A 21,848-nucleotide genomic window follows, 5' to 3' on the forward strand; every position below is an offset into this window, starting at 1 on the left:
TATTATTGGCCCCACTTCGCAGATAAAGACACTGAGGCCAAAAGAGGTTAAATTACTTGCCCACAAGCTAGTAAGTAGTGGAGCCGAGACTCGAACCCAGGCATTCTGTCTCTAGTTCCCATCTCCACCCCTTCTCCAGCCTGTTCCCTGCTGCATTTCCCCCCAGCACTTAGCAGTCTATCTGCGTGCCTTTCTTCACTCTCTTTGTCATCTCCGTGAGAACAGGGACTTGTCTGCTTTTTTTTTCCCCCCCACTGATCATGATACAGTACCTGGTACATAGCATCTGCTCAGATATTTGAGTGTGTGAATTATATGGTCGCGCACTTGACATGCAAAGCATTGTGATACTCAGCTTCCCAAGACTTCAGATGTATCTTTTCTAAGCTTTCTCTGAGCTCTAACTATAATCCATGACCCCATTCTAAGAGTTCGCTCGTGGTTTACCATTACTTCCAATCCTGTTTTCTGACTCTTCTCACCTTTAGCGGGAGTCTTTCAACTCCAGCTTCTTATATGTTGACTCTTTAGAATGTCAGCTCCATGAGGGCAGGTACTTTTTTTTTCACTGTTTTATCTACAGTGCCAAGAACTAAGCCTGGCACATAGCAAGCCTTCAAGAATTTCTTGTCACGTGAATAGTTAGGCAGGCAACTAGATTCTTACGTTCTTCTCTTTATGCCCTAATTTCCTTTCCAGATCCTGAGCCCTTGTCTTGAAACCTGACCTTTCTCTCCAACCCCTAAGGACCCCTCTCTTGTCCCCTGTCCTGCTGGCTTGGTCCTCTGCCTCCAGCTGAAATTCCAGGAACAGGCACAGAGAGCCACCTGATGCCCTTGGACTTGGGTAGCGGAGACAGGGAGGGTCTGTGGACTGTAGGTTCCAGGAGCTCCTGTCCTTTCTTTGACAGCCCTGGAGAGGAGGAGAGAGGCTGGCAAAACCTGTTGGCCAGGAAGAAGAGGAGATACCAAGGGAGTGTAAGGTTTAACAGATGTGCATGTGTCATCCTCTGTCTAGACAGCTTCTAGGCTTGTGAGGCTCGGGACCACACATTTCCACTCCTCCACTCTGCCTGCTACTTGCTAAAGCTATTTCCCCTGCCTGAGGCACCCTGTCCTCCACGCCTTCTTCAGAGCCTACCCAAATCCTGTGGATTTTTCAGAACTTTGTTCCTCTTAGGCTTCTCAAACTTTTCTCTGTAAGGACTCCTCCACGCAGCCCTCCCTGAATGCCCGCAGACCAGCAGTTCCCCCCCCCCTTTTGCTTCCTGTGCGTACCACACGCTTAACCTCAGCCTCTTGTATCATTTCTCAGTTTCCAAGTAGGCATGGGAGTCAAGAGAGGACTCGTGGGATCAGAATATCTGGGTGCAAATCTCGGGCATGCTATCTGCTTGCTGTATCAGTATAGGGGCCCTGCAGGAAACAGATGGCGCCTCCAACAGAGATATGAGCAGAGTGTAAGAAAATGAATAGTACAGATCTCTAGGGCTGGGAACAGTGGGGAGCATTTGCTGGAACCTGGCAAGGGCCACCCACAGGAGCTGTGGCCTTCAGTAGAGCAATAGAGGGATATGGTCAGTTCCTAGCAACTGGGCAGAGAAGGCGCCTGGAAAGTACCCAGGCCTCTCTCTCTTCCCATACTGCCTTCCCTGGGCAGTGTCTCCCTGAGCCAAATCCAGCCAGGAGCCAGAGAGCACAGAGCCCATTGATGTGGTCCATCCAAGCGACGATATTCAGCACCCAAGCAGCGCAACCCTGGGGAAATTCTCGAACCTCCCCATGCCTCAGCTTCCTCACCGGCAAATGGAGCATCCTAACTCATAATGTTGTTGTAAGGGTGACCTGAGTTGACACAGGAAAACTGCTTAGAATTTAGAAAAGTGCCCAGGGTCCGTGATAAGCACATCATATAAATTTTAGTTATTTCTTCATTGTTCTTGTAGGGTATTTACCGTGTTGGTCTGGGCATTTCCTGTTGCAAATGACAACCCCAATTCAGATTAGCTTCAGCAACAAAGGGCGCTTGTTTGAGCCTGTAACTGGCTACAAGGTGGAACTTGTTTCAGTCCAGTGTCAGGAACATCCTCTCTCAGGGGCCAATTGGTAGCTGGGCTGGGCTTACCCCTTCCCAGTACCCACCCAACTGTTTCTTACTTCTCTCTCATTGGCCAGGCTTGGGTCACATGTCTGTCTCTGGGCCAATCACTGGAGCTAGAGAGATGCGATGTGCTGATTGGCTACACTTGGGTCACATCTTCTGTCCTGCATTCACACTGCACGTAAGCAGAAAAAAAGGAGTTGTCAGTGCCCCCAAGCAGGGTTGGAGTACGAGTACTGTTACCAGGAGGGAGAAAATTCTTTGCCAAGTCAGTAGTGTTTTCAATGTCTGCTATGTCCGAAGCACCGTTTTAGGTGTTAGGATACAGATGTGAACAAAGGTGACAAAAATCCATACCCTCAGATTATGAACTGACTTTCTAGTGGGGGAGACCGACAAAGAAACAGGTAAAACATCTAGCTGTCAGAGGTGGTAGGTGCTACTGGGGAGGAAAGAGATTTCCGTTTTAACCTGCAAAGGCGAAATCTGAGCAAAGACCTGAAGGAGGTGAGGAAAGGGCCGTGAAGAGATCTGGATGAAGGCTCCAGGCAGAGGGAACAGCACGTGCAAAGGCCCTGGGGTGGGGACATGCCTGGCATGTGCAAGGAGCAGCACAGACACCGTGTGGCCAGAGCCAAGTGGGCCAGGGGGAAAGTGGAAGGTGATGAGGTCAGGAAGGGATGGGCAGACTGCGTAGGGTCTTGTAGGTCCTTTGGAGGGTTTGGAGGTTTTTATTTGGCATTAGGTGGGAGCTCTTCAGGACTTTTCAGTAGAGGAAAACAGACTCTTGTTTTAACAGGATCCTTCTGCCTGCTTGATAGAAGGAGGTGAAGGTAGAAGCAGGGAAATCAATTACGAGGCTGTTATAATCCAGGCAGGATTATCCTATTACCTAACCCTGTGACATAGTAGGCCCTAAATACATATTTGTAAAGTAAATGAAGGAAGACATAAGTGGTCTGGCTCTCTAGACCACCTAGGAAGGTCCACAGGTCTGGTGCAGGGGCTCTGGCCCCAGCACAGGGCATCTTCACACCCCACAATTTCCTTTCTTCTCACCTCCCAGGGAACTTCTCCCGCCTGATCAATGCCTTGTTCTGACCACTTCTTCCTCTCCCACTCCCTCTCCCTGGGCTGCCTGATCACTCCCAAACTCCTCTCAGCTACTCTTGTTGGATTTGGGGCTCCTCAGAGGAAAATAGCCATCTGGATCTCTCTGGACAGACCTGGGTGAGGTCCCAGGCATTTCCCCAAAGCTGTGGTGCACAGTCCGCCTGAGACCCACTCCTCTCTGCAGGTCAGATAAATCCAGAAGCAGGAGTGATGTTTCTGAATGCTCAGGATACTAGGCGTTTCCAGTGATGTCTTCCTGGGCTGGGAGGGCTTTGCCAAGGTCTGTGAGAAAGACACAGGACGAAGAGAGGAGCGGGATGGACCTTTCATCAAGCTGGTGGGAATAAGTGGTGGTGTCCGCGGGATGAACAGAGCATCGCTCAGCTAGCGCTGCACAGATTCACCAGATACTCTCGCGGTTCAGCCACTTTGAATCTTTGCTAAGAAGGAGGAAAATGGAGGCAGAATCCCTTGTGTCATTTTTAATTGATTTCTCCAGCATACAGAGAGGGGCTGGCACAAGTCCAGGGAAAGTGGGAGCTGGGGGAATTCATCAAAAATCGACCTACTGATGACTTGAGCTGATGAACTAATTAGCTCCTATTATTCTCCAGTCTCTGGTCATGGAGATTTGACTTCCATCCAGAGGAGCGGCATCCTGGCTGAAGGGTTACAGCTGCCTGGGAATGGAGGGGGGAGCATTGCTAAGAAGACCAACATGGGTGCCAGGAAGAGTCCAGTCGACCATATCCCCCAGCTCCACCCACCATCTGGCCCGGCCCCCCTGTACCTCTGCATCACAGGCCCAGAGCCAAAAAGGCCCTCCAAGGGCACCTGGCCTCCTACTGTTTCAGAGGCAAATGAGGAAACTGAGGTTGGGAGACTCAGGAACTTACCTGGAGATCTGCTTCCAGGAGGTTCTGGTTGAGCAGCTGACTCAAGCCAGAATGGGTTTGAACCCAGTCTCTGCCCCTTATTTGCCCATGTGATCATGGGAAAGTGCTTTTAATTCTCTGTGGCTCAGCTTCCTCATCCATAAAATGGGTATACTATCGATAGGTGGATATGCAGATTAGACAAGTTGATATATCAATACATAAAATGCTTAGAGCAGGAACTGGAGCGTTGCAGGCCCTCAATAAGCATTTGCTGTTACTATTTCTGGTATAAGAGAGTTGCTGTTTGTAGGGCATCCGTCGGAAATTTGCTATTATTTTATCACTCGATGTCTATCTGAAGGAACATGAACGTGTATCTTTTTTTATTTAACTGTAGTTGGTTTACAATATGGTGTTAGTTTCAGGTGTACAGCTTCGGATTCTTTTCCATTATAGGTTATTACAAGATACTGAATATAGTTCCCTGTACTATACAGTAAATCCTTATTGTTTATCTACTTTATATATAGTGATGTGTATCCGTTAATTCTATACTCCTAATTTATCCCTCGCCCCTCCCCTTTTCCCTTGGGTAACCATAAGTTTTCTGTCTGTGAGTCTATTTCTGTTTTGTAAATGAGTTCATTTGTATCAGTTTTTTAGGTTCCACATGTGCTAGCATATGATATTTGCCTTTCTCTTTCTGACTTATTTCACTTAGTATGATAATCTCTAGGTCCATCCATGTTGCTGCAAATGGCAATGTTTCATTCCTTTTTATAGCTGAATAGTACTCCATTGTATATATATCCCACATCTTCTTTATCCATTCATCTGTTGATGGACATTTAGGTTGTTTCCATGGCTTGGCTATTGTAAATAGTGCTGCAGTGAACATTGGGGTGCATGTATCTTTTTGAATTAGACTTTTCATCTTTTCCAGATATATGCCCAGGAGTGGGATTGCTGGGTCATATGGTAGCTCTATTTTTGGTTTTTTAAGGAAACTCCATACTGTTCACCAATTTACATTCCCACCAACAGTGTAGGAGGATTCTCTTTTCTCCACACCCTCTCCAGCATTTATTATTTGTCAAATTTTGATGATGGCCATTCTGACCAGTGTGAGGTGATACCTCATTGTAGTTTTGATTTGCATTTCTCTAATAATTAGTGATGTGGAGCAGCTTTTCATGTGCCTATTGGCCATCTGTATGTCTTCTTTAGAGAAATGTCTATTTAGGTCTTCTGCCTGTTTTTCGATTGGGAAGTTTGTTTTATGAATGGGCTGGCTGGAGTGTCAGTCAAGCTCACGGTTTCAATTGCAAAGCACAAAGCATCCCAGTGTGTTTCCCAAGGTAGGGAGACATGGACTGATAAACAACATGATTCAAGGATCCCCCCCTCCCATGATCTGGGATAATTCAGGGACCCATTAGAGTCTAGGGCATGTCTCCTTTTCAACCCTCTCAAGCCTCCCATTACCTCCAGCAGAAAGTCTCTGGATCGGGCTAACGTGCTTCGTTGCCTTTCAACACCTGCTAATTTCCCTTAAACAGAGAGACTGTGCAAGTATGAGAGCTGCCAGCCCAGAGCTCAGCTTAGAGTCTTAAATGTGAACTAGAAGCTGTTAGACGGACGGAGTAACACAGTTTCTGCTCTGTTTGACTTTATTTGTGTGATTAGTTCTACAGGAAAGGGACGCTGCTTTTCCATTTATTCTTGGATATTAAGTCGTCTTTTTCAAAACCATGTGTTTATGTCTTTATTTTTAAATGAGGCTATTTAAAGGAGCATGTGAACCAAATGATAGCGGAAAGGTTGTGCAGAGCCGGCAGAAATTGGGGCTATGGCCCCTGAATATGAGAAGCTGGGAAACATGAGTTCAGTGGTGAGAGGCCCTCACCAAGCTGTCAGGGAGAACAGAGGTCAAACCCTGTCCCTGCTGTTTTCTCTCCAGGTGACCGTAGGACAGTGATTATGCCTCAGTTGTTCTCAGTTTTGTTTTGTTTTTTTAATTAATTTATTTGTTTGCTTTTATTTTTGGCTGCATTGGGTCTTCGTTGCTGCGCGTGGGCTTTCTCTAGTTGCGGTGAGCGGGGACTACTCTTCGTTGCTGTGCGCAGGCTTCTCATTGTGGTGGCTTCTCTTGTCGCAGAGCACAGGCTCTAGGCGCAAGGGCTTCAGTAGTTGTGGCACACAGGCTCAGTAGTTGTGGCTCGCAGGCTCAGTAGTTGTGGCTCGCAGGCTCAGTAGTTGCGGCGCACGGGCTTAGTTGCTCCATGGCATGTGGGATCTTCCCGGGCCAGGGCTTGAACCCGTGTCCCCTGCATTGGCAGGCAGATTCTTAACCACTGCACCACCAGGGAAGCCCTGTTCTCAGTTTTTAAGTGGGGATAATAGTAGTACCTGTGTGAAAGGGTTGTTGGGGAGACTGAGGGAGAGGCTGCAGAGTGCCTGATGCTGGACCCAGCTGCAGTGGTGCTGATAATAATCTAATGATGGTTTTCACTGTGAATGATGTGTTCCAGTCAGTACACACCATGTGCCAGGCTCTGGACTCAGCATTCTGCCTTAACTCATTTAATCCTTCACGCCCATTTTATAGGTGGGGAAACTGAGGCATAGAAGGGTTAAGTTACTTGCCCAGGGACACCCAGCAAGTAACTTTAAAGTCCATGAATTAAGTATCATATAACATGGGCACAAAGCAGCTGCCCCAACACATGTCACTGCAGCCACCCTGGCTATTGCGAGATGTGGGCTTTAGCAGATGAGGAGATGGAGGTGGAAGTCGATGCTTGTCCGCCAGTCCCATGAAACTCACAGTTCCCAGGTCAGCTCCCCGATAATGTGGCCTTCATCTCATCTCTCTGCACAGATGTCCTTTCAGAGGCCCCTGGGGTGGGAAGCCCTGTGTGGAGCTTGCTCTCTATTCTCAGCCTTCCCTCCCTCTGTAGAACACAGAGAACCTCACCAAAATCTCCATTCCTTTATTTATCTGAATATTTATTTGGCACTCTTCTGTGCCAGGCATGGTACTAGGTGCTGGGGACAGAGCTGTGAGCAACACAAAGCCAGCCTCTGCCCTCGTGGAGCTGACCCTCCCATGGGAAGAACTGGGCAATAAATAAGATAATTGCAGGTGTAGTAGGGACTATGAGGGAAATAAAACAGGTTATAAAATACAGAGAGTGCCTGGGGCGGGGGCACCACCTCAGATAGGGCAGTTAGGGCAGGCCTCTCCAAGGAGGTGACATTTGTGCCAAGACCTGGTAGAGGAGAAGGAGCCCATCAAACAGAATCTGGGGAAACATTCTTTCAGGTTTAAGGAAGAGTAAGTGCAAAGGCCTTGGGGCAGGAACAAGCTTGACTTGTCTAAGTGACAGAAAGAAGCCACGGGCCTGAGAGCAATTGAGAGGACCGGGGAGAGGTGGGCAGGGGTCGGATCACACCCGCCCCGTAGGGCTTGGTGGGGAGTCTGCATCTTGTACCCCAAGCCATGAGAAGTCAGGGGAGGGTCTGAGCAGGTGAATGACAGGTCTGGGACTCAGGTGAGCTGAGTGCCTTGCGCCTGTCCACCTGGAGTGGGTGCCCCTTCAAACCTGTGCCCTGAGCACCTCCCTGGTCTCACCTAGTCCAGGCCCTGTGAGTTGTATGTTTGGATTTGAATTTTAGAACGATCCTGCTGGCTGCCCCCGGGGGGCATGGAGGGTGGGGGCAGGGGAGGAAGTGGGAGACCCCTTAGGCGGCTGGTGCTGTCCCTGGGAGAGACGATACAGGCAGCACATCCCCCTGTGCGGAACCTGGGGTCCATGATGAGTCCCCTGAGCTGTGGCTTGGGGTGGGGTGGGGTTCCCCATGACAGCAGGGGCAAAGGGAGTCGTTCAAGGTCACGGGAACAGTGACTCAGCCCGACTCCGACGACCTTGGTTTCCTCCCAACACGTCTGCTTGCTTGCTGCTCTTTCTTTCCTTTTAGATAAATGAGACCAAAAGTCTATATCTGGACAGGACTTGAAGGCTCATTTCCTCAGGAAGTAGAAAAATGACCGCAGAGAGCAAAGAGTAGAGCGAGACCTGAGACCCGCCTGAGCCAAGATTAGCTGGCCCGCCTCCCCTCCCCTACCTTTGCTTGCGACCCCATCTGACCCGGGGTCAAGGGGGTGACCAAGGTTGCAGTCAAATGTGACAATTCTTCTCCCTCAGCTTTTTGGCTCTCAGTTTTCTCTGTTGTCATTTTGTTTATATTGCAACGTAAAACCAATATGAGTAACTTGCCCAGTTACAGGATCTGTTGGCGGGGGGACCTTTGCGAACATCCCCGTTGGAGTGAGTTCTTACAAGAGTCATGTATCCCCATTTTATTCATGGGGAAACTGAGGTTCCTCGCTGGCTTATTGATGGGGAGACCCAGCTGGTGAGTGACGGAGCCAGGACTGAAACACAGAGTCGTCCAGACCCGTCCCCGAATCGCACACTACCGGAGAGCTGGGGCTCCGTCCACTCAGCTCTGCATCCTCCATGGTGCTGGCAGAGAACAGATGACCAGAAGTGTCTGCTCCTCCAGATTGGGCTTTTTCCTTTCCTTTCGCTGGGAGGCGATTTGTCTTGCATTGGTTGGATGGTTCAGAGGCAGGCTGACTACCTGACTTGGGACTTGGGCTGCCACCAACAAACACATCCAGAGGATCGCTGGGTCCAAGAGAGGAATTCTGTCTGCAGAAGTGGTCTCCGAAGGCTTTCCTGCCAGTCTATTCTCTGAGCCAGTTGCAAATACTTTTCTTGTAACTTCAGCCAAATTGGGTTTTTGTTCTGCTGTAGCTGTCCCTGATCAAAGAAACTCTCACTGTCACTGACAGAAGCCATCGTAGAAATCATTATGCAAGCCTGAGCAGTTGGGCAGCCTTTACAAAAAGATTGACCTGATTCTTTTCCTCTTACTTTAGATCCGTGAGTAGAGAGGGAGGAGAGAAAAGAAACAAATCCACAAAACACAACTCCAGACTCCTGCATCCTGCCAGAAGCAAGGGATCAGCGGAAACGTAAAATGGCACCCCCCGGTGTCCTGCTTTGCTTGCTCTCTGCCACTGTCTTCTCTCTCCTGGATGGAAGTGTGGCGTTCCTGTCCCACCACCGCCTGAAAGGCAGGTTTCAGAGGGACCGCAGAAACATCCGTCCCAACATCATCCTGGTGCTGACGGACGACCAGGATGTGGAGCTCGGTAAGACCCTGGCCGCTGGCAGGCGGTATCTACCAAGCTCGCCACGCTGGGTCTCAGGATCCTGATGCAGGATGCTCGGGTAGACCCTGCAGAGTTCATGTCCAATCGATTGAACCAAGTCCTGGGGTGGTCCCACACGCGTGAATGCACAGCTGGGTCCTCGAGGTTAGGGGTCTCCAACCTTTTTCTAATGCGGAACCATTCCTAGATTCCTCCAAAGTCTTAAGGAGAAGAGATGTTAAGACCAATTCATTATTTCTGTCCAATTTCTATCGAGAACCTACTACATTCCAGGCAATATTCTAGGGCCTGGAACTTCAGTAATGAGTCAGGCAGGCACAGTCTCTACTCTCATGGAATGAGGGAGACAGATAATCAGAATCATTGCTAGTTCACATGGAAGATAATTTCAAGAAGGGAGAAATGCTCTGGGGTAACTGAAGAGGGTGCTGGATGAGGGGGAGGGATGGTCAGAGCTACTTTGGATTAGTTATCAGGGAGGGCTCCTCAGAGGAGGTGATATTTGAGCTGACGCTGAACAGAAAGAAGAAACCAGCCTGGGGCATGTGTGTGCGTTGTGTGTGTGTGTGTGTGTGTGTGTGTGTGTGTGTGTGTGTGTATGTATGTATGTACGTACCCCTGCTCCACCAATCTTAACAGGTTTGGGTGGGCTCAGCCTTCCTTGGTGGCATCTAGGGACAGGGCAGGTGGGCCCTATTGCTAGTGACCCGACTTAATTCACAGATTTGGTGCTTCAGGAGGGTGAGGGCAGCCGCCTCTCGTCCTGAGCTGCTTCCCCTCTTAGCGCTGTGGGCTCCAGGTAGAGCGGGTGAGGACAGGGGCCCTTGCCAAGATGTAGTTCATTTACACGGACGGCAAGCAGGAAAAGGGCACACTCCCTTTATCGCCCACACAGCCTCCTACCTGAGCCGTATCCTCGCTTCACTGTGTAAACCATCCTGGACTCCTCCCCCTCCCTGCTAAGCAAGGCCCTGGGCTCCTCCACCCAGCTGGGCGTCTTCATTTACATGAGGCATTTCTCACCACATTTTCATTCGCCTGAGAAGAAGTCCCCATAAATGAGGCCACCAGGAAAGAGGCCCCCAGAGTCAATCTCAGCTGGACCTTCTGTTCCCCGGGGTCAAACTCTACCTATATTTCCAGCTCACCTTTGGGGGATCTCTCTCAATGTCAGTCTTCTTTCTCCTTTTCTTGTGTCTTCTCCCCCTTCGATTTCACTGATTTTACCGGTTCCATTTCTCCACATTAAACCCTACACAGCGCTGCCCTAGAGATGCATCTAGGGGACGAGCCACAAATGCAAATCACATAAGTAATTCTAAATCTTTTATACTTTTTTAAAAAGTAAAAAGAAACTGGGGAAATTAATTTTAAAGACATATTTTGCTGAACCCAATATATCCAAATTATTGTCATCTTAACATGTAATCAATATAAAAAATCATTAATGAGATAGTTTACATTTTTTATATTGCTTTTGAAATCTGGCATGTACTTTACCCTTAGAGGACATCTCAGGACCAGCTACCTTTCAAGTGCTCAGTAGCCACTTATGGCTACCGTACTGGACAGCATACAAGCCCCTCTGCATTTTCCTTCTCCTATAAGTTAGATTTCCCTTCTCATCATCGGTGATGATGATAGACATACTACTGGGTATTGTGAAGATCTGGGGAAAAGCCTTCCAAGCAGAGGGAACAGCGTGTGCAAAGGCCCTGAGGCAGGACCAAGGAGACAGATGTGGCTGGAGCCTGAGGAAGGGTCACAGCCTGACCCTGGAGAGAAGGAAGGGAGCCAGATCTTGGAGGTTCTCGCGGGTTGTGGTAAGGCGTGCAAGTAGTTGACCAGGTGAGCGGTGGGCCTTTAGCCTCTGTCCACTATCAAAGGGCAACTGACTGTTGTTGGTGGCAACAAATTTAAAGGTTTACCGGAAAAGCCTTTGCAGCCAAACATAAGATTGTGGTGAAGATCCAACTGCAAGTCTGCACCCTTTTTGGATCCATTATTAAAAATACGAATCAGTCTTTTAAGCACCAAGTAAAGGTGATTTATATACATCCAAGCCATTCCTTATAGTGATTTGTATTAATGATCACAAGTATAGATGTTTCTCGGGGAATTTATCTGTGCAAAAAGAATTTGCAGCCGGGAAGCAATCAAAGCCCAGGGCTTTTATTGACAGTTTGACACATGTGATACCTATCTCACAGGCGGCATGTAGAATGAGCCGCATTCGATAACCATGCGGAGCCTACAGAAAGTGTCCATAGGACTGTGAGTTTTGTCTCTGGCAGAATTTTGCAAAGAGTGCTCACAGGCAGCACCTGACCTCAGGGCACCTTGGTCTTGCCTCATGGGGCCCCTCAAGCTGTTTCCATCGTAGTTCTGCCTGGGACCCCCCCCCCCGGACATTTATTCATGCATTCAACAGATACTGATTAAGCATCTACTCTGTGCAGCGCACTGTGCTGGGAGCGGGAGGACTGGGGAAGGATCCCTCCAGCTGGAGAGAACAGGAAAGGCAAAGACAGTTAGAAATGAGCTTGGTGGGTCGGGACAGAAAGAATGCTTGTGAGCCAGGTGGAGGGACCCAGGGTGTAAGTGGAGCGAGATGAGGCCAGGTCGTGCGGGGCCTTGTGGCCATGGTGAGGGTTTTGAGTTTTATTCTTAGTGAAACAGACATGAGTGAAGATGGGCCTTGAGCAAAGGAGGGGCTGTGACCTGACTTAGGTTCCAGTAGGATCCCTCTGGCTTTTATGTTGAAATTAAATGACATTAGGAGGACAGGACCATAACGGGGCAGGCGAGGATGGAAGCTTGGACCAGAGCAGGAACAGTGGAACCCGAAAGACATGCATGAACGGGTTGGATGGGGGGTGTGGGTGGTGAGGAAAGGAGGAGCATTAGTGGCGACTCCTGGATTTTTGGCTGGAACCAAGGTGAATGATTGAACATGCACTCTTAGGAGCGCCGCATTTTTGCCGCAGCTACGTGATCTAACTAAGCCTCATGTCAGAATCTGATTATAAGTTTGCACCTGTGACTCGAATAAAGCCAGCAGCGTATGCAAATATAAGGAAAGGGCCTCCGGGTGTGATGAGGACGTGGGAGAGAGGAAAGCAGAGAAAACCAGGGCTAACTTACAACACCTAGATCCATCCTCTTCATTTTAGATGGAGAGACTGAGGCCCAGAGAAATGAAGTCACTTGTCCAAGGTCCCACAGCTAGAACATGGCTAAATAAGATTTGAACCCAGAGCCTGTGGTCTTAACCACTACTCTACTTAACCAGTCTCCTGGGATGGCTATTCAGTTGTTTCCAGATTGAGTGTGTTTGTTAGTAGTTTCCACTATTACCAATACCGTTGCTGAGAACGTCTTTATACGTGCATCTCTGCATAGGTGAGCGAGGATTTCTGAAAGATAAATTCTGGGAAGTGGATGCAGTAGGTTTGGAGCCCTCGTGTTCGGTGGCATCTGGCACTTTCCCGCCCCGCAGCACTCACTTGCACAGATCGGTGCCTACAAGTCTTCCCTTCTGCGAAGGAGCCGGCCCCTCCAACAGCATTTGGAAGAGGCTGTGCTTCTTTTAGGAGGTGAGGGATGATGGCAAGGTGGTAGTGGGGGGAGGGTGGGATTTTTATAAACCACCAGACAGACCCAGATCAATAATGCATGTTCCCCAAAAGGCCAGCACATTATCTCACAGTCAGCAACAACTGGCGCACAGAGGGTAGTCCTAAAAAATTTATCATCTGCTATTTTCTGCTCATCCAGGCGGCAGTTCTGATGGTTCTTGGGGCTGGAGACTTCTCGACTAAGATGATTGCAGGCTCCCTTCCAGTCCCGGGGCGGAGAACAGCCATCCATCCTAATTAGGGTCTGGATGAGAGAGCTGGTGTGGGACACAGCACAGAAGAGGAGCTCTTTCTGTTTCCTAATTGTGAGGGGGCGGGGGTGCATTTAACATGCCTCCCTGAGTTGTCATCTGGAAGTGTCCAGTGCCCAGGGGAACAGGTTCCAGGGCATATTGGTCAGTAAGTGGCCTCCATTATTAATATATTTTTCAGAGCGATTGGGAAAATCCCTGTGTTTGGATGACCCTTGGAGACCGGCAGGGTCTTGGCTGCCCTCTTCACCAGGAGGGTAGAAGAGGGAGAAGACTACAGAAGCCAAGGTCTCGTTTGCATGTGTCCTTCAAATAGGCCTTGAAACCAGTGGACTCTGCCAGGTTTACTAGTTTAATTCAGTCCAGGCAAACCCTTGGTGAGCCTCCAGGGCTGGAACAGGCTCTGAGACACCAAGATGAGTTGGACGTGGTCCTTGCCTGGAGCAAGAGAATATTTGCGACATCCCAGGACCGTCTGTTCTATTACTTGAACTGGACTTACCTTTTGAAGCTTAAGTATTATTTTAACAGGAAGCTTTAATTATGACTGTATATGAAACACTAGTATCCACTAGTTTTTCACTAGTGGATACTAGTGGAGGTCACTGCAAGACCAAGTCTAATGAGAACAGCAGTGCTTTCACCTTTCAGCAAGATGCTGCCTCCCATGGGGCCGAGGCCTGGATGGCTTTGTTATAAAAGGTGATGGGCAGTTTTGAGAGAGGCGTTAAAGGTGAAGCAGCCCCTCCCTGAGACTTTCTCCTTGACATAATCAGCAGGATGGAGACTAGAAAAGGGAAGGACTTTCTCGAGTGTGAGTCACGGGCTTTGAATGTTGGGGCCACGCTTATGTGGTACCACCTGGCAGTAACTCTTGTGTCTGAGGGTTAAGGAGACCCTGCCGGTCTCCAAGCGTCATCCAAACACAGGGATTTTCCCAATCGCTCTGAAAAATATATTAAAAAAGAAAGGAAGGGAAGTCAGCAAGGAGGGGAGGGGAAAGGGAGAGTTGTGATTTTATGTAGGGTGGCCTCACTGAGAAAGGGAAATTTGGGCAAAGAAGGGAAGGGAATGAGTCAAGAAGACTCCCCCAGGAAGAGCATTCCAGGCAGAGGGAACAGTGGGTGCAAAGGCCCTGAAGGCCCTGAAGCAGAAGCAGTCCCGGCAGGCTCCCAGAGCAGCAGATGGCCCACAATGGCAGAGCAGTGTGAGCAAAAGAGACGGGAAGAGGTGAGGTCTGAGAGGCAATGGGGTGGCGGAGAATCATGCAGGGCCTTTGAACCAGAGGGAGGACTGTGGCTTTCTAAATGAGATGGACACGAGCAAGGACATTGACATCAGCTGACTTACGTGTTAATGTGACCCCTTTGGCTATTTTATGGAGAATAGACTGAAGAGATGTAATAGGAGAAGTGAGGGATCTACTGCAATGGTCCAAGCACAAGATGATGGTGGTTCAGACCAGAGTGGAAAAAGTAGTCAGACTCTGCCCAGAGGCAGAGGGTGGAGATGATAAGATGTGCTCATGGATCTGATGTGGAGTGGGAGAGAAGAGTCCAGAATAACTCCAAGGTTTTGGTCTGAACAACTGCAAGGAGGGATTTTCTGTTTACAGAGATGGGGAAAAGCTATGGTCTGGAGCTCAGTTCTGGACCTGGTAAGTTGCAGATGCCCGTGAAAAGCCAAGAGGAGCTGTCCAAGGCAGCCAGCCTTCAGAGTCAGAAGCTCAGGCGGGAGGCCCAGGCCTGGACGGGCCTGGAGTGGGAGAGGGTGGGAATTATATGCAGATCGTGTGCCTGTTTGTGCTTTCCTGGGTCGGAGACCCTCACTGGATTCTCAGAGGGGCCTGTGATCCTGAAAACGGCAGGCCTTCAGCCTGGAGGGCTGTCTTGTAGGAGAGGCTGGCTCTTGAGAGAGAGGCTTGGGAGGGCTTCTGGCCAGGCATTTGTTTGCCTCTTTCCATCTGTGAACACAAGGAAACCACACCCTGTGCTGCAGACCGATATCCAGAAATCAATTCTAAATTGCAGGCTTGGGTGCTCTGCAGGGGCCAAATGGCTGGAAGCCGAGGATAGTGTGCCCAGATTCTGGACGCCAGATCGGTGGTAACTTCCAATGTAGCCTCTCTGAGATACCAACTCCTGACATTCCTGCCGCTGCTCACTGGAGTTAGAAAAACATGTGGATGCAGGTTATCTCAGGAAGAAGAGAGGCTCATTTGGACCCACCCTAGTGTTCAACTTGCCAAGCACATTCCTGCAAGATTTTTTTTTTTTTTAATTCAGCAACACTTAGGAGATTACTTAAATTCTGGAAGCTAAGTGTATCAGCATTAGGTTTGGCTGCATGTAAAAGAAAATATAACAGTGGCTTAAACAAGACAGAGTTTTGCTTCTTACTCACATAAAAACGTCTGGAAGTTGGCAGTTCAGGGCCAGCCTGGTGGCTTCAAGGTTATGAGGGACCCAAGCTCCTTCTCTCCTTTTGTATTCTACTATGCTTATTGTGTGGCTTCCATCTTTAAGATCACCTTCATCACTCAGAATAGCTGCTGGAGCTCCAGCTATCACAGCCACATTCCAGGCAGCAAGGAGGAGGAGGAAACAGAAAGGCAAAAAGGATGGACCTTCAAGTTAAGTCAGCTCCCTTTAAGAACCGCATCCCAGACATCACCTACAACACGGACAGAACTTATTTAATTAGCCACACAATCTCAGCAGGAAATACAAGACCCATTCAAACTTGAGTTATTCAAGGAGGGTTTAACTTTTTTGCTGAGGTATGAGCAAGTGTGGGGAAATCACCAGTGATAGTGCAGCACTCAAGGCTAGTTAGTAACAGTGGGGTCATCCCCACTCCGAGACCAAGAGAGTGAGGGCAGCAAATGATTACTGGAAACTCATGACACAGGGCCATTCAGTAGGAGCTGTCACCCTCTGTTGACACCACAGGGAGCAAGATGGAGGAATCCATACCCGAACTTCAGTTCTTCCTTTTGCTGATGTCCTGCCAGGGCCCCCCATTAGCCAAACCTAGTCCAAAGCCAGAGTATAAAGCCACTTGTGGGTACAGCCCATCCAGGTCAGCTCCCTGGGCTGGAGAACGAGGCAGACAGTGGATCTGGAAGGTTAAAGGAAAGACCACTCCCACGTGTAGCTACAAGAGAGTCTGGGAAATGCAGTTTCCTAGCTGGGTGTGTTGAAGATTAAAATCAGGGCCTGTTAATAAGGAAGAAGGGGAAGTAGTTATTGGTGAGCAACCTGGGATCTCAGCCACACCAGAGATCAGGAGCAAGGGTACCCCGAAGGGGCAGCACCCCCAGCAGGGGGTGTGTGGTTAAATGATGGGCACCATGAGGTGGTATAGGGCACACGTGCTTCCCCACCGTGCTCACGGCCCCCACCCCCTGCCTGTCCTGATCAAGGCTGTGTACCAGCCTTTACCCAAACCCACAACCCCTCTTCGCTCCCTTAAAGCCTGATCTCTGTGGGTCTCCAGGCCACAGTGTTACTTTGCGAGTTTACTTAGCTGGTCAGTTCAGCTGGAATAGAATCAGCTACGGGTTGCAAACCCAGTGACTGCAGGGCCAGGCTGGTACCACAGACGAGGGAAGTGGGCCTGATGGGGGCCATGCAGAACCGGAGGGGAGCCCTTCTAAAGCCAGCCTTTGCTACTCAGATCCACCCACCTGTGGGCCCATCAGGCCCAGGTCTGTGTATTTTCATGCAAAGCCTGAAATCGGGATTGATGTGAAATCTCCCAAATAAAAGTTAGCAATTAATTCAGATTTTTAAACACTTCTGAGCAGACCTAAATCCAACACACTCAGACAAGAGTCTGTCCGGAGGCACTTGATTTGTGAACTCTGTGTTACACCATATATAGTTGGAAGCTACTGTAATTTAAATTTTTAAAAGCTAACATGTTTTGAGTCCTTTCTGTATGCCAAGCATTGAACTAAAGGCTTTGCATATACTTTTCTCAATTAAAATTCTGCAATGGTCTAGGTAAGAAAAAGCGATGGTTAAACATAGATTTAAGTCAAGGCCCTGGGTTTGCTAATCGTGTCCCATCTCCCACTACTTCCCAAGGAGGGTTGGACATCACAGACTCTAATTATTTACCTATAATTTTAAGAAAACAAACATCAGAAAATATCATCTCTTTAGTTATCCATCAAAACCAATGCCTCCTATGTAATGCCACCCAAGTTGGGGGCCGCAGGACTTTGTCTTGGGGGGGGGGTGGCATGTAGGGTGCATCTTCTCCTAGTTGACACAGAGCTCTAGGACAGAAAGTAGATGTGAGCCACCTAAGTCCCAGGAATGGCCAAAATTGGGTCATATTTTGAATCTTGAGAGCCCCCAGCACCTGCTAAGTCCCCAGAGATAGCAGTTGCCCTGACCCAAACCTTTAGAAGAGCACATTAAATCAGGATCTCCCAAAATGCCTTTTTAGGACACAGGTCGTGCATGAAATCATCTTGTGTGACAGGTCAACAAACATTGATTTTACTACTTACAAACTTCTTTCGATATGCATCCCCCCAAAAAAAATCTAAGTAGCACAGCAAATCCAGAGTTTCACATAGTTACTTAGGTTGAGATGAAAGTTTATTTTTTTAAACTCACATTAGAGAAAAATATCAAATCAAATAAATAGTAACCCAGGTGGTACACTGAGAGCCCCCCGCAAAAGCAGTCAGAAAGGGGACGGGCAAATGAGTATGCAGAGGAAGCACTGTGTTTCTGGCAGGTGAGTGGTTTGGGCACCAGAATTTAAGTCCCCATCATCAGGGTGGCGGTGAGGCCTCCCCAGTCTATTAGAGGCACCGAGGAAGGTGTCAGGGTGACCTCACCCTGGCCCAGCAAGGGCGGAAGGTTTGATCACGGAAAGAAGCCGGGTCTGTTTTTGTCTGCGTGTCCCCAGGCTTGTGTTGGACGGCAGAAGTTTTGGTTGGCTGGCCTTTTTATTTCTGTGTGGCCTGGTCTTCCAGGCCCTTCCCTCCCCTCAGAGCTGCCCATCTGCATTAGGGCTGTGCTGGGCAAGGAGATTAGATCATATGTTTTCCTGTTCCAGATGTGGATTTATCGAGCCTCGTCACTGTGGCAGCTTTAATAAAACAGGTTACGGTCCCCAAGGGGAGGCTTAACATGTCGTGCTGCTTACGCACAGGTGCGGCTGTCATTTCAGGGCACCGTTAAATTGTGCTTTAATAGTGGATTGACACAGCTCCCCTTCAGCCGGCTTATTTGGGCCGGGGTGAGCGCCCCGAGCAGACAGGTGCGGGGACCTGCTGGAAAGAGTGGGCCATCACTCATTTGCCTTGAAATGAGGAGGAGGGCGGTGCAAGGGCTTTGAGGCCCTGGTTTGGAGCCCATTAAAAGAAAGAAACGGTTCCTCTGGCAATTTGCCTTTGGCCAACGCAGCATTCGAGGCTGCTGACTGCAGGTGAATTATTCACCAGGTGGCGGCCCCCCTGCCTTCCAGAAGGGTCTGACAGGTCGGGTGGACGGCCAGCTTTGTCCTTTCTGCAGTCTCTGGAGCCCGAGCAGGGCCAAGTCCTCACTACCAGCTGCTTCCTTCTTTCTCTTCAGTCTGTGAACAGCAGGCAAGGGCTTGATTCTGCCTGGAGCGCCCTAGATTCATGCTTTCGAGAAATATTTATTGAACACCTACTATGTGCCGGGCACTGTTCTAGGCTTCAGGGCTGTGAGGTGTGGTCAGTGGCCCTAGCTCTCATGGCTGTGACATCTAGGGCTGCAGGGGGGTGACTAGCAAGATAAATATGTAAATGTGCCAAAGTGTATAACGTGTTAGAGCAACACATGCAGAGTTGAAAACATAAAACAAGGAAGAGGATGTGAAATATCAAGGGCAGGGGAGTAAAATTGTGGATGTGGTGGGCAGGGCGGGCCTCACTAAGAAGAGAACTTTTATTCTTTTAATTGAAGTACAGTTGCTGTACCGTATTAAGTTACAGGCATACTAGGTAGTGATTCGCAATTTTTAAAGATTATACTGCATCTACAGTAATTGTAAAATGTGGGCTATATTTCCCCGTGTTGTACAATATATCCTTGTAGTTTATTTTATACCTGATAGTTTGTACCTCTCAATCCCCTACCCATATATCCCCCTTCCCCCCAAGAAGAGACCTTTTGAGTAGAGACAAGAAGGGGGTGAGGGCACAGACCCTGCAGGTGCTGGGGAAAGGCGTTCCCAGCAGGAGGAACAGCACGGGCAAAGGCTCTGAGGCGGGAGTGAGCCTGGCAAGTGTGAGGAGAGACGAGGCCGCCGTGGCTGCGGAGACGGGGTGCGGAAGGTGGCCCGGATCCCGCAGGGCCTGCGGACAACCACGGGGACTCCGCTCTCCAAGCGAGTGGCATCCACGGAGAGCGCCGAGGAGAGGAGGCTTTCAGGCTGCTCCTCGGGGAATAAACGGCCGGGGTCCAGGCAGGAAGCAGCCGACCTAATTCAGAGGAAAGAGGATGGATGACCGCTGCCCGGCGAGGAGGCGACAGGACTCTGAGTCTGGATGTTCTTTGAAGAAAGAACGCCGGGCTTTGCTGATGGATTGGATGTGGGAACAGAAAGATGGGACCAAGGAGTAGCCAAGATCATCGCCTGTGTAACCGGAGGAGAGGGGAGGAGCTCAGGGTATACCCGAGGTGTCTCTTAGCCAGCAACATCGCCGGGTAGACAGTTGCAGATTGTGCCAAATGCCAGCCATCCCCTCACCTTTCCGCCTTGCCGCCTGTACTACTATTTACTTTTTTTAAACAGACGTGATTGTTTTTTAAGAACAGGATTCCACTGCTCTAAATGAGAGAAGCTAGCATCACTTGCCCTAAGTCACAGGAAATTAAACCAGGCAATCCAGTATAAGCTAACACAGCTGCCCGCCCAGAGCTCCAGCCGGGTGGCCGGGGCTCTTCCTGTTGAAATAGGAGGTGTGAGGGTGTTAAGGACGTGACCACGTGACCTTACCCACCCGAGACACTCTCCTGGAGTTGATCAGAAGGAGTGAACGGGAATCACTTTCCCACCGCTGGGGTCCCTGGCATTTGGCGATGTGACCCTGTGCCAGTCTAACTGCTGGTGTGCCAGCTAAAGTCACCTCTGGGATGACGAGGGGACCTGAGAGACAGTCCAGGGGACGATTGTGAGCCTCATTGAAGCCGAGAGTTGACCAAGTGTTTGGGGACCTCTGTGCCCTTCCTGGGTTCATTATCACCACCTCCTGCGTGCTATAAACTGGACGTTTCCTGAACGTGACACCCCGCACCCACCTCTGCTGTCAGACAAGCTTGGGCTGGAGTCCTCACATCCCACTTCCCCAGTTCTGTGGCTGTGACCAGTCATTTAACTTCCTGTGCTCAGTTCCCTTTTCTGTTAAATGGTTTGTTGGGAGGATTAAGTAACACGATGCACATTGTGTGCCCAGCACAGTGCATACAGCAAACATTCAGCCAGTGACACTCACCACATTAATGATAATGATTGTTACTGACATGGAACACTGCCCTCTACCCCAGGGACAAGTCGGAGCTGTCTCAACAGCTAAGTTATATTAAGAGTTGCCAAACTAGGGCCTTCAGGGACCAGGCAAGTAATGTGAATGGGCAAAGTTGGTGTAAGACTATAGGGAGGGGTGGGGAGTGTGGTACAGTAGAGAGCACATCATCTGTTTGGTGCTATTTAAAGTGAAATTTTTTAAATCCACTGCACACGACACAGACACACACACGTGCATATCATGGACACAAACCAGCTTGGGCTCCTGAATTATATGGAAACGCAAAGAGTGAGAGAATTTGTTGCTGTTAATTTAGCAGACATTTGTTGAGCAGTCACTATGTGCCAGGCACTGTTCTGGGCTTGGGAGGACAACAGTGAACAAAGTAGGCCTAGATCCCTGCCCCCGTGGAGCTGTCCGGTGGGAGCAGTGGGCAACATGCAAATAAGAGAACTGTCCGAGGGCAGTAAGTGCTGGGGAGCAAGTGAAGCAGGGAGGGGGCGTAGGGGTGCTGGAAGGAGGGGCGGCAGTTTCAGTGTGAGGCCAGGGAAGGCCTCTCAGATATGTGACATTTTTTTTTCACTGGAGTATAATTGCTTTACAATGTTGTGTTAGTTTCTGCTGTACAACAAAGGGAATCAGCTCTACATATATCCCCTCCCTCTTGGACCTCCCTCCCACCCCACCCCCATCCCACCCATCTACATTATCACAGAGCACCGAGCTGAGCTCCCTGGGCGATGCAGCAGGTTCCCGCTAGCTATCTATTTTACACATGGTAGCATATATATGTAAATCCTAACCTCCCAATTCATCCAGCCTCCCCTTCCCCCTCTGTGTCCACCCGTCCATTCTCTACATCTGTGTGTCTATTTCTGCCCTGCAAATAGGTTCATCTGTACCATTTTTCTAGATTCCACATATATGTGGAATCGGATCTGTGACATTTGATGGATAACCTGACGGAGGCTAGAAGGATGCGCCCCAACGCCAGTGGGGCCCGTGGCTCTGCTGGACACTGAGGCCATGGCCCGCTCCCTCTGCAGGTTCTGGCGAGTTCGCACCAGCTGGTGGAGGGAGGCCTTGGAAAGCTCACCTCCTCCA

At 49.4% G+C, this 21,848-nt stretch overlaps 1 protein-coding gene across 5 annotated transcripts in view; it reads left to right on the top strand.

Annotated features, from left to right (window-relative positions):
- The window catches only part of SULF2 (sulfatase 2), a 148,638-nt gene that overhangs the window by 21,565 nt on the left and 105,225 nt on the right, over window positions 1-21,848 (top strand). For all 5 annotated transcript variants that reach the window (XM_036825484.1, XM_036825481.1, XM_036825482.1 and 2 more), the window contains exon 2: window positions 9,040-9,315. In XM_036825484.1, coding sequence (XP_036681379.1) covers window positions 9,141-9,315 — 175 coding nt within the window. In that variant the 5' untranslated portion in view covers window positions 9,040-9,140. The remainder of the gene's footprint in view (window positions 1-9,039; window positions 9,316-21,848) is intronic.

This window comes from Balaenoptera musculus, chromosome 15 (genome assembly GCF_009873245.2).
Source record: "Balaenoptera musculus isolate JJ_BM4_2016_0621 chromosome 15, mBalMus1.pri.v3, whole genome shotgun sequence".
Classification (NCBI taxonomy): Eukaryota; Metazoa; Chordata; class Mammalia; order Artiodactyla; family Balaenopteridae; genus Balaenoptera; species Balaenoptera musculus.